The sequence below is a fragment of the Melopsittacus undulatus genome, chromosome 10 (assembly GCF_012275295.1).
Source record: "Melopsittacus undulatus isolate bMelUnd1 chromosome 10, bMelUnd1.mat.Z, whole genome shotgun sequence".
In the NCBI taxonomy this organism is placed as follows: domain Eukaryota; kingdom Metazoa; phylum Chordata; class Aves; order Psittaciformes; family Psittaculidae; genus Melopsittacus; species Melopsittacus undulatus.
The window spans coordinates 10,605,319-10,619,428 of record NC_047536.1 but is presented as its reverse complement, the minus strand read 5'-3'; the positions used below and the strand labels follow the sequence as shown (position 1 = coordinate 10,619,428).

General features: G+C 58.3%; 4 protein-coding genes across 4 annotated transcripts; 2 read left to right on the top strand and 2 right to left on the bottom strand.

Annotated features, from left to right (window-relative positions):
• Positions 1-260: 260 nt before the first annotated feature.
• Positions 261-2,772, top strand: ARL10 (ARF like GTPase 10). The gene is made up of 4 exons (XM_034066741.1): positions 261-572; positions 1,137-1,299; positions 1,452-1,627; positions 2,037-2,772. The coding sequence occupies exons 1-4, from the start codon at positions 396-398 to the stop codon at positions 2,262-2,264; spliced, it is 744 nt and encodes a 247-aa protein (XP_033922632.1). The 5' UTR covers positions 261-395; the 3' UTR covers positions 2,265-2,772.
• Positions 2,773-3,070: 298 nt separating this feature from the next.
• Positions 3,071-5,616, bottom strand: NOP16 (NOP16 nucleolar protein). Its single transcript, XM_005147323.4, has 5 exons — positions 5,457-5,616; positions 5,227-5,341; positions 4,494-4,563; positions 3,735-3,841; positions 3,071-3,480 (listed from the first exon to the last, which is right to left on the bottom strand). The coding sequence occupies exons 1-5, from the start codon at positions 5,561-5,563 to the stop codon at positions 3,337-3,339; spliced, it is 543 nt and encodes a 180-aa protein (XP_005147380.2). The 5' UTR covers positions 5,564-5,616; the 3' UTR covers positions 3,071-3,336.
• Positions 5,617-5,726: 110 nt separating this feature from the next.
• HIGD2A (HIG1 hypoxia inducible domain family member 2A) lies at positions 5,727-6,396 on the top strand. The gene is made up of 2 exons (XM_005147324.3): positions 5,727-5,889; positions 6,055-6,396. The coding sequence occupies exons 1-2, from the start codon at positions 5,775-5,777 to the stop codon at positions 6,219-6,221; spliced, it is 282 nt and encodes a 93-aa protein (XP_005147381.1). The 5' UTR covers positions 5,727-5,774; the 3' UTR covers positions 6,222-6,396.
• Positions 6,397-7,778: 1,382 nt separating this feature from the next.
• On the bottom strand, positions 7,779-14,086 carry CLTB (clathrin light chain B). Its single transcript, XM_031047468.2, has 5 exons — positions 13,819-14,086; positions 12,243-12,289; positions 11,031-11,148; positions 10,660-10,771; positions 7,779-9,722 (listed from the first exon to the last, which is right to left on the bottom strand). Exons 1-5 carry the CDS (start codon positions 14,000-14,002, stop codon positions 9,551-9,553), a joined length of 633 nt encoding a protein of 210 aa, XP_030903328.2. The 5' UTR covers positions 14,003-14,086; the 3' UTR covers positions 7,779-9,550.
• Positions 14,087-14,110: the final 24 nt, after the last annotated feature.

The following is a 14,110-nucleotide window of genomic DNA, read 5'->3' as shown; positions in this document are numbered from 1 at the left end:
TGAGGACATGCGAGTCCTGTGGGCAGCGGGCACATGGCACCGGGCGGGTGTGAGGTCTTGGGGCTGCTCATGTCAGAGACCTGCCCCCCCCCGCCCATTGTCCCATCTCCCTGATACCATTCCCTCCATCCCCACCACACATCCATCCATTCATCCCTCTATCCACCCATCCATTCTCCCTCCATCCCTCCCTCCATTCCTCCATCCATCAATCCATCCATTACTCCCTCCCTCCACCCCTCCATCCATCCATCCATCCATCCATCCATCCGCTTGCGGTCGGAGCGGCCCCTTTAAGCGCGGCGGTGACGTCAGAGGTGGGCACATCTGGCGCGCTGCCCGCGGGCACATCTGGCTGGGGTCACACCGTCGCAGCCGCGCACTGTTGGTACCTCATGACTCTGTCCCGCACCCTCCGGGCCCTGGCGCTGACGGTCGGGACCGCCGTGTTCGCCCTCTGTTCCCTCCTCTACATCGCCTGGAAGATCTACTTCAGAGACACCAACAGTGGCACCGACTGGGACGGATGGTGGGAGCAGGACCTGTGGGAGCAAGCCCCCCACAAAGACGCTGTAAGGAGGGGACGGACCACCGCCGGCACCCCCGGCCCATCGCGGGCGAGAAGGGCTCAGGGTCCGGATCTTCCGGGCATCCCCTAAACCGGGATCCCCTCACCAGGATCTCTCCTAGGGGGCAGGGCATTGGGATCCCTCCTGGTTCCTCACTTCTCCCCCGGGACCGTGAAGCTGGGGAAGGGGCAGGGTCGGGGCTACCCCTGTGCTCCCCAGGCTGGGGAAGGTTCTGGATTGCCAGCAGAATCCACACAGGGCTTGGGAAGGGGGCCCAGGGCCAGGATTCCCACTGGGATCTCGCACTGTCATCCCCTGGAGCCGGTCAGACTGGATTCCCCAGGGTATTCTTGGGGTACATCCCGTGGGGTACACTCCTGCAGCACGTCCTGCCAGGGGAGGGGTCCCCAGCTTGAACAGCCAGTGGAGCCCACCAGGATAGAAAGGAGAGTGAGGGGCCAGCAGGACCCCTTGCTCTGGGCTCATTGCTCAACTATCCCATAACCATGCTGCTGCAGGTACTGGGACCTGCTCCCACTCACAGAACACCCTCCTGTACCCCCTCAGCTGGAGTGGCAGCAAGTGCTGGTGCTGGGGCTGGATGGGGCAGGGAAGAGCAGCGTCCTGCACTACATCTGCAACCAGACGGCCAGGAAGCACTTCACACCCACCCAGGGCTTCAGCTGCACCCAGCTTTCTGTTGAGGGGCTAGAGATGGAGCTGCTGGAGGGTAAGGCTGCCCTGGCCCTGCATGGCCTGGAGTATGACCCCCACCTGGAGCATTCCCCCTGCCGACACCAGGCTGGGGGTAAAGAGCATCCTGGGTGACGGGAGGTCTGGTTGATCCCCACACTGGTGCCTGATTCTCTCCATCTCCCACAGTGGGTGGCAGCAAGAACCTGCGAGCGTACTGGCCCGACTACATGAGCCATGCCCACGTGCTGGTGTTCGTGGTAGACTCGGTGGACAGGTCACGCCTGGTGACAGCACGCCAGGAGCTGCACACACTGCTGGCCATAGAGCCCCAGCTGCCCCTGGTGGTGCTGGCCAATAAGCAGGTTGGTATCCATCTGTCTGTCCCCAGATGCCTTTGGGCATGTTTCCAGTGAAATCCCTCCCCAGGGCCCCGAGGGGAAATCCTGATAACCCAAATCCACCAACTCTTGCAAAATCTGATCTCTTGGGACAGTCTCCTCCAGTTTTCATCGGGAGGGACGGCTGCAGTTGCCAGTGCCTGGCTAATGAGTTTCAGGAGAACACCCAGGCAGCACACGCCAAATCCTGGATGGGGAATATATTTCCAGGCAGTTGACCAGGCGCATGCATCATGCTGCTCCCCATTAGCTTGTGCCAAAGTGACTCCAATGCAAGAGACAGCCCTGCCCGCACATGATTCCTGCCAGGACCAGGCTGCTGCCAGCTCTGGGCAACTGCTCCCCTCCTGAGCAGCCTCTTCTTTCCTCACAGGACAAGAGTGATGCCCTGAGCACAGCAGAGCTGTGGGAGGAGCTGGCCCTACACACGCTCAGCGAGCAGCGGGAGGTCTTCCTGCTGCCCACCAGCGCCACCTGGGACAGCCTGAACACTGCCAACAGCATCCTCCACGTGAAGAGCCTGCTGGTGACGCTGCTCTCCCAGACCCTGAGCACTCTGCCGCAGGGGGAGGGCAGCCAACCCCCATCAGTTCAAGGATGAACTCACCCTTGGGATGGAATCATGAGCTCCTAGTGAGCAGGAACATGCAGCACAGGGCAGCGCCCCACACCTTCACAGCAGCCCTGCAGGATATTCAATGAATGGGGCTGGTGAAGGAGTGCTGCCAGTGCAGTGCACACCGGCAGGAATCACCAGCTCAGGCTGTTCCTTGCCAGTGCTGAGCACAGCTCTCAATTCCCCCAACTCTGTAATTAAAGCCCTGTTGAGGAGAGATGAAGGCAGGTATTGGGCAGCCCTTCATCCTGAACAGGGGCAAAGACGGGCTGTTTGGTAGGTGCTGTGCCCAGCGGGCATTTGCCCCCCTGCCTGATCTCCCTCCCTCTCAGCTTCACCAGGTAACAGGGGATGAAGGAAGCCCTGCCTGCAGGCAGGAGGCTGCTGGGTCAGGCCACAGGGTGCTGGGTCCTGGAAACCCAATCATGGAAGCTGGAGAGCACCCTGGGAGAAGGGAATACGCTCAGCTGACCTCTGCTGTTAAACCTTTTGTACTGTCACTCCTTCCTTTTGTCAATAAAAGAGATTGACCACTGCACTGCCCTCCAGCTCCTTGGCAGTGAAGGGCTCTTCCAGCCTGCAGGCAGGAAGGTCACTTGCAGGGGAAGGAAGCAGCACATGATCCTGCTTCAACTTCTGCTGCCTACAGGGAAGTCAGCAGAGGTTCTAGTGCTGCCTGCACCCATTGCTGCAGAGGGTGCCATGTGCCCAATGCCCATGTCCCACCATGGCACTGGGAGCTCTCAAAGCAGGGCTGTGCCAAGCAGGAACCCATAAGTAAGACACCGACATCACCTTGGAAAAGCAGTTTATTTTAACAAGGCAACAAGAGCACTGGCTGCCACGCACAGGGAGTGGCACAGCACACTCAGTCCCAATGCCACAACCCACAGACAAAAAACTTTCACACCTGATTATATCTGTTTAATGAAGGTCCTTCCTCCATCACCAGGTGCTTTGCGTAGCTCGGCTTGCAGGCACCTGTCAGTCTGTGCTCAGCATAGAAAACAGTTGTGTCAAACCTGCACTTGCAGGCAAACCTGAGGGAAAAGAGCAGTCACTGCACCTCCATCTTCTCCTGCTTGAGGGATGCAACAAATTCCTTGTACTCCTCAGGATAGAAATTCTTGTACACGTTGATCTTTCTCTTGATCTGCTTGGGAGTATCCTGGTAGTAGTTCTTCTCATCTCGAGCCATTTCCTGAGACAAAGGAAAGCATAAATCAGAGGGCTGTCCCCAGGAGCAAACATCAAATCCGCCCAGCCACACTCCAAAGATCCACCCAGGCCGGCTGTGATCACTGCCTGACTCAGACAGGAACCTGGCCAAGGTTCCCTTAACAGCTCACTGCAACATGGGAGCCAGGACAGAGAGGATCATTGGTTCCCATTCTGTAGAAGATCCAGGAGCAAGCTGCTCTGGGTGCTGCTCGCTCTGGGACAGCCAGTACTGACCTTGTAGTTCTCCCCGTGGTTCTGTATCATGTACCGCACATAGTCAATGAGATCTCGTGAGAGTGTGTTCGACTTCTTCTCGGGCAAACTGGCCTCATATTCCATCTCTAGGCAGAGAACAGAGACACCATGAAGCAGGGGAGGGAAGCAAGCAGCATCTCAGAAGTCCCCAGCCTCTTCCCAAGATCAAGTCCTGCTGCAGAAAGGAGGTGGCTTCCCAGCACCATCATGGAGGAAAACAACAGTCCTCAGCACAATGTGCAGCATCCTGCTTGCAGCACAAGAGGAACATTTCTGCTCAGGCTGCAGTGTGACTGTTCAGAGCTGCCCAGTCCGCCACCGAAACACGCAGGATACTGCAGCCTCAGTTTGTCACCCTGGTGCCACAAACCAGCCCGTTTCTGAGCCACAAGAGCCCTCTTAGGGCTGCAGGTAGAAATACTGCAAAGAAGGCAGCACAGGAGGGAAAAGGAAACTCCTGAGCCAGAGGACACACAGGAATGGCAGAGCTGCTGTCCTGGCTCCCACTCAGCTCCAGCCTGGCTGGGAATCTCCAGCCAGCTGTTGCCAGGGGGGTTGCTCCTCTACAAGCCTGGAGGAGAAGTAACACTCTTAGGGCATAGCACAAAGATGAGAGATAAAATAACCCAGAGGGCCTTGGGAGAACCCCAAAAGCAACAGCAGCAGTTGCCTTTGTGGCTCAGCAGGAAACCGCCAGGGCTGGAGGTGCTCCCTGGGGCGGGCAGCAGCAGCACTGACCGTTCAGCACATAGGGCTTCCGCACTAGTTGCTTTCCTTGGTCTTGTCCATTGCTTTCCATTTCCATCCCCTGTGTTGAACGAGAGAAAAAGCAACTCAAGAAGAGCCCATTTGGAAGAGAGCCGTGTCCTGATACATTGTTCCCAGAACTCCAAACTGCTTACCCAATGGCTGCAAGGACAGAGAAATCTCAGCTGGCTTAAGAAAAGCTGTTATTTGCGCCATCAAGCTAGCTCGAGGGCAACCTTGTCACAGTGTGGACACAGACAAATGGCAAACAAGGTCACTCCTGTTTATTTTTCACGAGTGTGACGTTTTGTGGGGCCACCTTTTGCCTGGAAGTGTTGCCCACTGGCGCAGGCAGGCCAGCCTGGTGCTACTGTACATACAAAAGCTTTGCTATTAGGAGCAACTCGGCTGCTGTGTTCCCAACCCCACCTCTCCCTGGCAAGTCTCAAGGAGATTGACTGACATAATTTCTAGTGAAGCCCATGATTTATTCTACAGTTCATTATCTCTCTGTGACACTGGAGCTTGTTCCCACACCAGGTTCTTGGCAAGAAAACGATATCCACGGATAACAAACCCATCCACCTACAGAGACCGACCCAGAGCCACCTGACCCGTGCCCAGGGCAGGCTGCTCTTCCCCATCCTGGCTGCGTGTCCTGGGGGAGGCATCACCTTCCATCAGCCACAACGGAGCAGCCGATCCCTCCCGCTCACACACTCACCAGCCGCTTCTTCTTGGGGATGGGGACGGCCTTGTTGGGATCGCCGGCCAGGCCCATCTCGGCCAGGTTCTGCGCCACCGACTTGGTAGGGTCCCATGCTTGGCGGATGTGCGAGCTGCGCGGGGACAGGCACCGGCATCACGGCCTGCGCTCCGCTCCCCGCACACAAGCGTCCCCCCGGCACCCCCCGAGACCTGCAGCAGCTCCCCCCCCCATGCCGCGGCCCTCACCATGCGATGCGCGGGGCGGCGCGGCGGCGGGCGCTGCGGTACAGCCGCTTGCGGTTGAGGTTGTACGAGTACTTGTGCCGCCGGTTCTTCCCTTTCGCCTTCGGCATGGCTGCTCCACGCTGCTGCCAGCGCCGCGCCGGGATGGGCCGCGGGGCACCACGGGAAATGTAGTCCCGAGCCTGCAGCGCCGCTTGTCGGGATCGTCTGGCTGCGGACTACAACCCCCATCATACCCCGCGGACAGAGCGCTCTCTGTAACGCTTCCTGGCTACGGCGGCCGAGGAGGGTCCCGGTGGTCACCTTCCTGCTGCCGCAGCCATGGCGGCCGAGCCTCCTCCGCCGCTGGAGCCCATCGTGCTGCCGGTGTTCAGGGAGGAGGGCTTCGGCGACAAGTTCCTGCGCAAGACCCGCGAGAACCCGCTGGTGCCCCTGGGTGAGGGGAGGGCGGGGGGGCGGTGTGGGGCTGAGGGCAGGGCCGGCTGGCAGTGGGGCTGGTCTGGGGGTGCTCCACGGGCCGGCAGCGCTCAGGTGCGGGGGAGGCGTGAGCTGTTCCTCAGAGCCCCTGCCCGCCGAGCATCCCCCATCCTTCCCTCCGCAGGCTGCCTCTGCACCCTCGGCGTCCTGACCTACGGGCTGATCAACTTCAAGAGGGGCGACACCCGCAAGTCCCAGCTGATGATGCGGGCACGTATCCTGGCCCAGGGCTTAACCTTCGCGGCCCTCCTCGGGGGCATGGCAGTCACAGCCATGAAGTCCAGAAAGTGAAGTCAGGCGAGAAGGGAGCTGCGGGTGTGCCCCCACCAGCCTGTGCCGAGCTGGATTCTGGCTGCGGACGGAGTTTCTGGGAAACAGTTGTGATGTCCTGGTGGAGAAGGTGCTGGAGAGGCTCCGTGTTCCAGAGCTCTGGAAACTGGCTAATACAACTCTGTAAATAACCTGATACTTGGGCCGTGGCGTTTTTTGATCCCCTGAGAGCTTGTTCTCCTGCAGCACTGGAGGCTGTGTCTCACAGAGCCCTGTCAGAGCTCTCATCCCTGCTTGGTGCCGTCATGCTGTTAAAATTGTGCCCTGGGGTCCAGTTGTGTTTTTGTTCAGGTGGTGCACCAGCATTTGAGAAATGAGCAGTCCAAGTAGGAAGTTCTGTTTGTGGCCTGGTCCTAAAGGACAAAGTTCATAAGCAGCAGGTGAATTATCTGGGGAGAATAAGTAAGCTGTTGGTTTGCAACCAGTGAGTAATAAAGTGAATTGCAGCGAGATTCTGACTGATACTGGGTGGCAGAGCATTGAGAGGCCAGAGAGTAAACAGTGTAGGAAGGAAAGGGAGCAGGCAGAGCTGCCTCACAGCTGCAGTGATGCAAGCAGGACACGAGATGCAACTCCTGATGAAAACAAGGTGGGAACTCACATTTCCAAAATGGGGACCTGCTGCTGCTTTTGCTAGGGAGTCAGTTCCTGCATGGCTCAGTGCTTCACATGGGCTGGAAGCTGAGCTAAAGGGAACTGCACTCCCTGCATCGTGACAGACTGTGTAGATCATACCAGGGGGGTCTGTTGAGCAACAAGACTTTGCTCTCCCGTGTCGGGGCTGCAGGGCTGGGAGGACATGGAGCTGTTGGCTCTGTTTGCTCCTTCTCTGCAGCAGCTCATACCTGCAGGGGAAAGGGGCACAAACACCACTAATGTGCTGTGGTGTCTCCTACATTGAGCTGCCTGGGGCATTTCCAGGCACTGGGTGTCTGCATGTTGGTGCCTGTGCCCTGGCCCTCCCTGTCCTGTGGCGCCTTTGCAGTTTGTGGAGCCCACTGTGCCTTCAAGAGCTTCTCTAGAGGAGAACCCTACCTCTGGGTGAGGGGGAACCCATTTCTGCCTGCAAACAAGCAGGGACAGAGGGGAAGGCTCTTGCCCACCATAGCCAACTTATGAGGTGTGAGGGTGTGCAAATGAGCTACTGCCAGCACTGAGCAGGGTGAGCCCCACCAGGGAGCCCTGCACTTTGCTTGCTTAGCATGTCTTCCCCAGAAGCCGTGTTTGGCTGGCTCACTGGCACCGGCACTCACCAACCCAACCAGCTTGGGGCAGGGCTGTGGGAGGCAGTGGGTGGTCAGATCTGTGAAAACAATCCCTTGACAACCTGGATAGGGTAGGCTGCCACTGCTTCTGCCCCAGCCCAGCACAAACCATCTGGTCCTTTCCCCTTGCTCCTGTTTCTTCCTGTAGGATGTGGTTTTCCCCCACCTCTCCTTTCCACAGGAGGCTTCTGTGGGGCTGTGTTCTCTCCTAAGCACACACGTGTTGCTGAAGCAGAAAGATGACAGTGCCCTGTAGGACTGGAGATGTGGGTTTATTGTAACAGGTAATTCGAACAGTCACAGATACCAAAGCCAGGGGGATGTAGAAGAGCTGTGGGCATGGCTCCCCGGGAGCTGGCTGTCCTGCCTGACAGGGGGCACAGTTGTCAGGAGGGCTAGTGGGACAGAGCACGGTGGGGTGACTGCTTCACTTCCCTCTGCTCTGCAGTGAGAGGCAGAAGCAGCCAGCCAGCCCCCAGGATACCCTGTACCAGTGTCCATCCTGCACCACAGCAGAGCTGCCTATGCTTGCTGGAGCACAGTGGGACAGAGTAGGAGCAATAGCCCTATGGACAAGGGGCACAATCCCAGCACATAATGACACCCAAGTGACTCCCAACACACCCATTCCCCTTCCCAGCTCACTGCTGAGCCTGTGCCCCTGAGCCAGGGGTGCCTGGTCACCCCTAAAGAGGTGACCTTCCTGACTCCATAGCTGCAGGGCAGGAGAGCTTTGTGTACTTGCTGTTTGACTGACAGGGCTCTGCAGTGATGCTCAAGCAAATGTTTAGTGGGCTCTGCTCCATGTCACGGGTCTGTCCCTCTCCTGCTAGCCCGGAGTTGTGCAGGTTTCCAGAGCTGGGCCTCCAAGCTGGAGGGGCTGATGCTGGCCCTGCCAAGCAGAGGAGAGAAACTGGGTGTTCAGGCCAGAAAGTGTCTTGTGGGGTGGGGAGTGGGACTGAGGCATCTCCCCATGCTGCCTTAGGTATATAAATCCAGCAGGGACCAAAGAGAATCCACAGAGCAGCTGCACACAGATGTGCAGGTTGTTCTCCAAGTACAGTACAAGCCCCAGCACCAGAACTCTGCCCAGTCCTGCTCTGGGTCCCTGGATTAGGGAAGTGGGGGTTCAACCTTCCTACCTCCTTCCCTGCAACCACACAGCCTCCATCTCCCATCCCAGTATCAGGGGAAGGAGCAGAGCCAAGGGTCCCAAAGCCTGGCACCCACATTCCCAACTGCTAGTTGCTTTGCTGGAGGGACAGAAAACATCCCATACACTCACCCCATGGCCTTATCCCAGTGTCCTGCACCACCTCAAACAACCCCACAGGATGGATGGGACACGGACACTGCAACTACTGCTTGGAGCCCCACTAGCTTTTTGGGACACAGAGCCAGGCTGGGGAGAGTTCTGCTGGGCTTGGGGCCTTCTCAGCCCAGCCTGGCTGCCTGTACTCACATTCCTCGGCCCAGCAGCATCATGCTGCAGCCATGCTCCTGCAGACTTAGCAGTGCAGAGCTGAGGAAGGGCTGTTCCTCTTCCTTCCCACACCAGCTCTGCTCTAAACCCCTGGGAAAGGCAGGTGACAACCCCAGGGTCCCGCTGGGATCACTGCCTGGGTCCCAGCATCAGACATACGGCTGCCATGCCTGTAGCTGCTCCAGGAGAGCCGCAGGTGGGTTTATTCCCAGTGCAGGGGTGAGGAGGGGAACACCAGGGGGATGTTCCCCCTCTCACTCAGCCAGGCCTCTGGGCACAAACTCAGCCCAGGCTGCGGGCTCCCCTGCTGTAACTCAGCTCTGCCACCCAGTGTCGCTTCCCGGGGAAATGCCACAGTGTAATAAATAGGTGTAAAAAGAGACCGATGCACCTTTTAAGCAAAGGAAAACCATGGGGAGAGTTATAACCAGTGACTCAAGCACAGCAGAGGTGCACAGCCGGGAGCAGGCAGGATGAGGCCCCTCTCTGGGCTCGGTGAGCTCAGCCCTGCCTGGCTGTGCTCCAGCTGTGCCAGGCAGCAGCTAACGGGACAGGGGTGTCTGTTTGAGGGAGATGAGCACCGAGCGCATCCGCGAGACATCCTTGCTCTGCTTGCTGCTCTTGGGATTGAAATCACAGAGCTGAGCCACCTTCTCCCATTCGGAGCCAGGGGTTTCCTCCTTGGACTCCTTCAGGAATGCTTCCTCCGAGGCCCTGCAGAGACATGGAGGGTTGTTACTGGCAGAACCCTTTCAAAGGAGACCCTCCCCTCTGTCTGGGAACCCCTCATGTCCCTGCTTCCTGTCCCCTTGCTCCAGCTGATGAGCTCAGCATCCTCTGGGATCCAGAGACACATGATGCTCAAGGCTGTTGTTAGCTGCACTCACCCAAGACATCATTCATCCAGGAGCACTGGAGTGTCTGCCTGCTCCCAAGACTTCTCCACTCCCAGAGCCATCCCCCAAAAGGCACAAGACCCCAAGCTTTGCCTCTTCAACAGCCCTCACAGAGGCATTTCCAGGAGCTCCACTTGCCTCCTAAGACTCCACCATCTGGAGACAAGGAGACACTCAGCTGCACTGTCCTCCCTATCGGACCTCACCATGGCCCAGTACCTCCCAGCATCCCCCCTTCCCTTGGCTGGGCAGCCCCAGGACCCCCAGACCCCGCGGGGCAGGATATGGTCCGTAAGAGGCACATACACATAACCGATCACATCGGCGTCCGGCTGCTGGTAAAAGGCTTTGTCAGCGATCCTATAGCCCCCGAGGCAGAGACAAGAGAGAGAGCGTAGAGCAGACAGGCAGGCAGAGGGTTAGAGAGAGAGAAACACACAGGGGGTTAATGTCCTCCCAGAGAGCGTGACCCACTCACCACAGTTCACACAGCACCAGGACAACCTGCAGACACAGTGCCCCAACCCTGCCCCAGGGTGAGGCCCATGCAGGGGGAAGGATGTGCCAAGATCCCAGTGTGGTCCCAGCCAGAGCAGCTCTGCACAGCCACTGGAGCCACTCAGCCCCTTGCCTGGCAAAGCTCCATCCCTGCAGGGCTGGGCTCCACTGTGGGGAAGGAGGCCCCCAGACATCCCAGATCTGGCTGCACAGCAGCTCCCATTGCAGCCCTTGTGGCCATGCTGACCCCAACATACCTGTTGTTTGCTCGGTTCTTCTCCATCTGCTCATTCTGACGCAGGTTCCATTCCTCCAGGTCCTTCTTGGCCTTCTCACGCCATTCCTGCTCAGTCACCTTCGATGCTGCATCTAAGGCCAGAGCAAGACAAGCCCCATTGGCCAGACTGCCATGCACTCATTCTGCTGGGCAGCTCTCCAGCCTTGTCCCCAGTCCCTAGTACTGTCTGAAAGACATCACTGCCCCAAGGATAGCAGACCTTGGGCAGGGGCACCCACACAGTGTGGGCCACAAGACACCTCTCTGGGGTGCAGCTGAATCACCTCCAGGTGAGGGATACCATGGGACCCAACTGCCATGAGCATGGCCACACATGGCCTCAGGTCTCACCCAGCTCCTCCAGGCGCTTCTTCTGCTCCTCCCTCCACTTGCGGATGCTCTCAGGTTCCTGGGTCAGCCGGTCAGCCTTGGCTATGGCTGCATAGGCATCGGTGGGGCCATTGGACTCCTGTAGGACAAGAGCACCTCACCATCAGCACTAGCTCTTTCCACAGCCACCTCAAAGGGCACTCAGACAAAACAAGATAGGGGGGAAGGAGGGTGACAGCCTCAGACATGTGGGACAGAGTCCCCAAAGTGCTCAAGCTGCTGTCCCAGCTCCCAGGCCTGTCACACAGAAACACTTCCCAGCCTTTCCCTCCCTGACTTGCTCCTCTCACAACCCCTGAGCAGCCACCAGCTTTGTGACATGCTCCTATCAGCACCAGGCTCCCCTGACCCTGACTTGAGCTGAAGCGGCCCCAGGACTGAGCATTGTTACAGCTTGCCCAGAGCAGACCGGGAGAGGCTGATGCCTGGACACCATCCCACAGGGAAGAGCCTCTCTAGCTCCTCTGAGCCCAGCTCCCACCTGTCCCAGCACCATGCTGGCTCAGTACCTCTCCTAACACCTTGTGCTGGCCAGGATTCCCAGCCTGACAACAAGCTCAGCCATGGGATTACATCTTTACTCCAAGATCCCCAATCTAATTAAGCCTGCCCAGTGCCTGATGTGATTATCACCCCCTAATCTAGGCACGGGCAATGCACATGCCACGCTGCTGGGCACTGAGTGGGGTGAAGGGCTTGTCAAGTGCTGGCACAGCTCCTCCTGCAGCCACCAAAGCTGGGCTTGGGGCTCCCCAAGAGAGCTAAGACCCCAGTGGGTAGCCTCCACTAAAAATCCTTGGCCATAGGGCAAGTGGGTTTAACAGGAGACGCTACTGAGTCAACAAAGCAAGTGTCCTATAGCAGCCCTGCCCTGGCTCTGGCCTCTCCAAGAGAGGCTTCTGGCTGCCTCCAGGAGCTATCAAGGCCAGAGACATGGGGCACTCCTTAACGGCACAGGCCACCTGCAAAGAGATTTGGGGCAGGTCATGGCAGACAGAACCAATCTTCTCTTCAAAGAGGGATGAGAATGGAGCTGCCAGGACACCCCAGGAGACACACACCTTTTCAGAGTGATTCTGCATTTGGGTAGCAAACTGGGAGCAGAGCAGCAGTGTTTGCCCCATACCCACCCAATCTCCCTTAGCACCACTGGGCAAGAGGCTGAGCTCTCACCTGGAAGACATCTCCATTGACAGTGGTTCCTCCATTCTGGAAACCAGCTAGGAAAAAGGGAAGAAAGACAATTACAACTACAGCAGCTGTAGATGATCGCAGGTGGCCCCAGCTGAAACAAATCTGTTCCTGGGAGTTTGTTTGTACCATTCCCAGCCCAGCATACCTATCCACAACAGCCCCACTGTTTTTTGTCCTTGGTGGGATTCAGCCAGCAAGCATCTCTATCTTCCAGACAAACCATTCTGGGTATTTATGTCTTTACAGTGTTTTCACTAGTGTTTTATCTTATCTGAAGATTAGAGAAGCTGTTCCAGGCACAAGGCTGGACACAGGCAGGTGCTTTGACTGTGGAAAGACAACATCACCAACCCCCAGCTGCACGCAGCTAGGCAGAGGCTGCCAATGGACGGTTGAGTGCCCAGCAGTGAAGGGCTGTGAAGGGACAGCAGTTCTGTGAGGGACAGAGCCCACAGAGACACTGCAGCATGGTCCCCCAGCAGAGGAGGGCATGCATGCATGCTGAGGCCCTTGAGAGCCCACTTTGGGTGATGCCCTTGGGACAAGTTGCTGGGAATGAGGCACCTCCGACACCCACAGTTGGGGTACACCCCCATGTGCCTCCCAGCCCCAGAGAACACTGAGAGCTGCACACCAGGATCACAACACCAGCCCCATGCAGGGGTCTCACTGCTGGGAGAGAAGAGGCTTTAAGCTCCAGACCTTGAGCTCTCCCCAGTGACAACCACAGGCTTCTACCAGCAAGCACAGGCAGCCACATGCAGCTCAGACAAGCACCATCCCGACAGTGTTCGCCCCCATGGTGCAGCTCTGGCTACACCCAGCTCCAGCCTGTCTGACTGCATTTATCACCGCGGCTGTCAACAGCTCCCCAGGCCCAGATCTGCCCCCACAGCCCTGTCTGTGGAAAGGTGAAACACAGCACAAGGAGGCCCTGTGGGCCTTGCTAAGGGGAAGAAGCCAGAGTACTGTGGCAGCAGTGTCCATGCAGACAACAGACCGCCGAGCCTCTGCAGACTAGAGGTAAGAGATCAGGATTAGCACCTTTTACCTGCAGGGCCTGGGACCACGATGTTCCCAATGAAAATGCCTTCCATTCTGCAACCCAAAGGGCTCTCCTCTCTGTGGGGACAGTGGCAGGGCTGTCATAGCTCCTTACCTTCACCTAGATGCCTCTCACATTGCCCTAGCTGGGGCCACTGAGACAAGGAGATAGGTCCAGCCAAGGAGACAGTCCATCCAACACAAGCAACCCAGCCTCAGCATATGGGGGAGAAATCACCCCATAGCCTTCAAGTCCCAGCTCAGGACTCACCCCACATCCTCAGTTTTGAGAGGGAACCACAACATCAAACACAGGCCCCAGACAGCCCTTGCTGGGATGCAGGCCTGGCCACTGGGGAGCCCATTCACCCACCGGGGACGCTGGGCATCCTGCGGGGAACACAGTCCCAAGGGGTGGGGGGTGCAGAAGGAGACATCCCCCTGCCCTCCACAGTTCTCCTTTACGCCCTCCATGCCCACACCCAGGCGGCCCCTGCTCCGCGGCGCTCACCCGGTTCCGGCTGGGCCGCCTGCCCGGTCGGGGGGGTGGCCGACTCGCCGTCGGTCGGCCCGAAGCCCTCGTCGTTCTCGATGCCCGCGATCTCGCTCTCCTGTTGGGCCAGGAAAGCGGCGGCCGGGTCCTCCTCGGCGCCGGCCGCCTCAGATGAGGAAAAGAAGCCGAAGTCGTCGGCCATGGCAGGTCCGCCCCGCTCCCGCTGCGCGGCTCGGCTGGGCAGGGCCTGACGGGCACCGGGCGGAGCTGTCACTGCGGCGGCGGGCGGGCCGGCCCTGTGACATCAAGG

Bases quoted from the DNA above. Each gene is read 5' to 3' on its own strand.
- ARL10 (XM_034066741.1), top strand. From the start codon at position 396: ATGACTCTGTCCCGCACCCTCCGGGCCCTGGCGCTGACGGTCGGGACC. The intron at 573-1,136 runs GTAAGGAGGGGA...GTACCCCCTCAG, and splicing joins AAGCCCCCCACAAAGACGCT to CTGGAGTGGCAGCAAGTGCT. The intron at 1,628-2,036 runs GTTGGTATCCAT...CTTTCCTCACAG, and splicing joins TGGTGCTGGCCAATAAGCAG to GACAAGAGTGATGCCCTGAG.
- HIGD2A (XM_005147324.3), top strand. From the start codon at position 5,775: ATGGCGGCCGAGCCTCCTCCGCCGCTGGAGCCCATCGTGCTGCCGGTG. The intron at 5,890-6,054 runs GTGAGGGGAGGG...TTCCCTCCGCAG, and splicing joins GAACCCGCTGGTGCCCCTGG to GCTGCCTCTGCACCCTCGGC.
- CLTB (XM_031047468.2), bottom strand. From the start codon at position 14,002: ATGGCCGACGACTTCGGCTTCTTTTCCTCATCTGAGGCGGCCGGCGCC. The intron at 12,290-13,818 runs GTGAGCGCCGCG...CCTTTTTCCTAG, and splicing joins GGCGGCCCAGCCGGAACCGG to CTGGTTTCCAGAATGGAGGA. The intron at 9,723-10,659 runs GTATGTTGGGGT...ATGTCTCTGCAG, and splicing joins AAGAACCGAGCAAACAACAG to GGCCTCGGAGGAAGCATTCC.
- NOP16 (XM_005147323.4), bottom strand. From the start codon at position 5,563: ATGCCGAAGGCGAAAGGGAAGAACCGGCGGCACAAGTACTCGTACAAC. The intron at 4,564-5,226 runs GTGAGTGTGTGA...CGTTCAACACAG, and splicing joins TCCCCAAGAAGAAGCGGCTG to GGGATGGAAATGGAAAGCAA. The intron at 3,842-4,493 runs GTCAGTGCTGCT...TTCTCTGCCTAG, and splicing joins GAAGCCCTATGTGCTGAACG to AGATGGAATATGAGGCCAGT.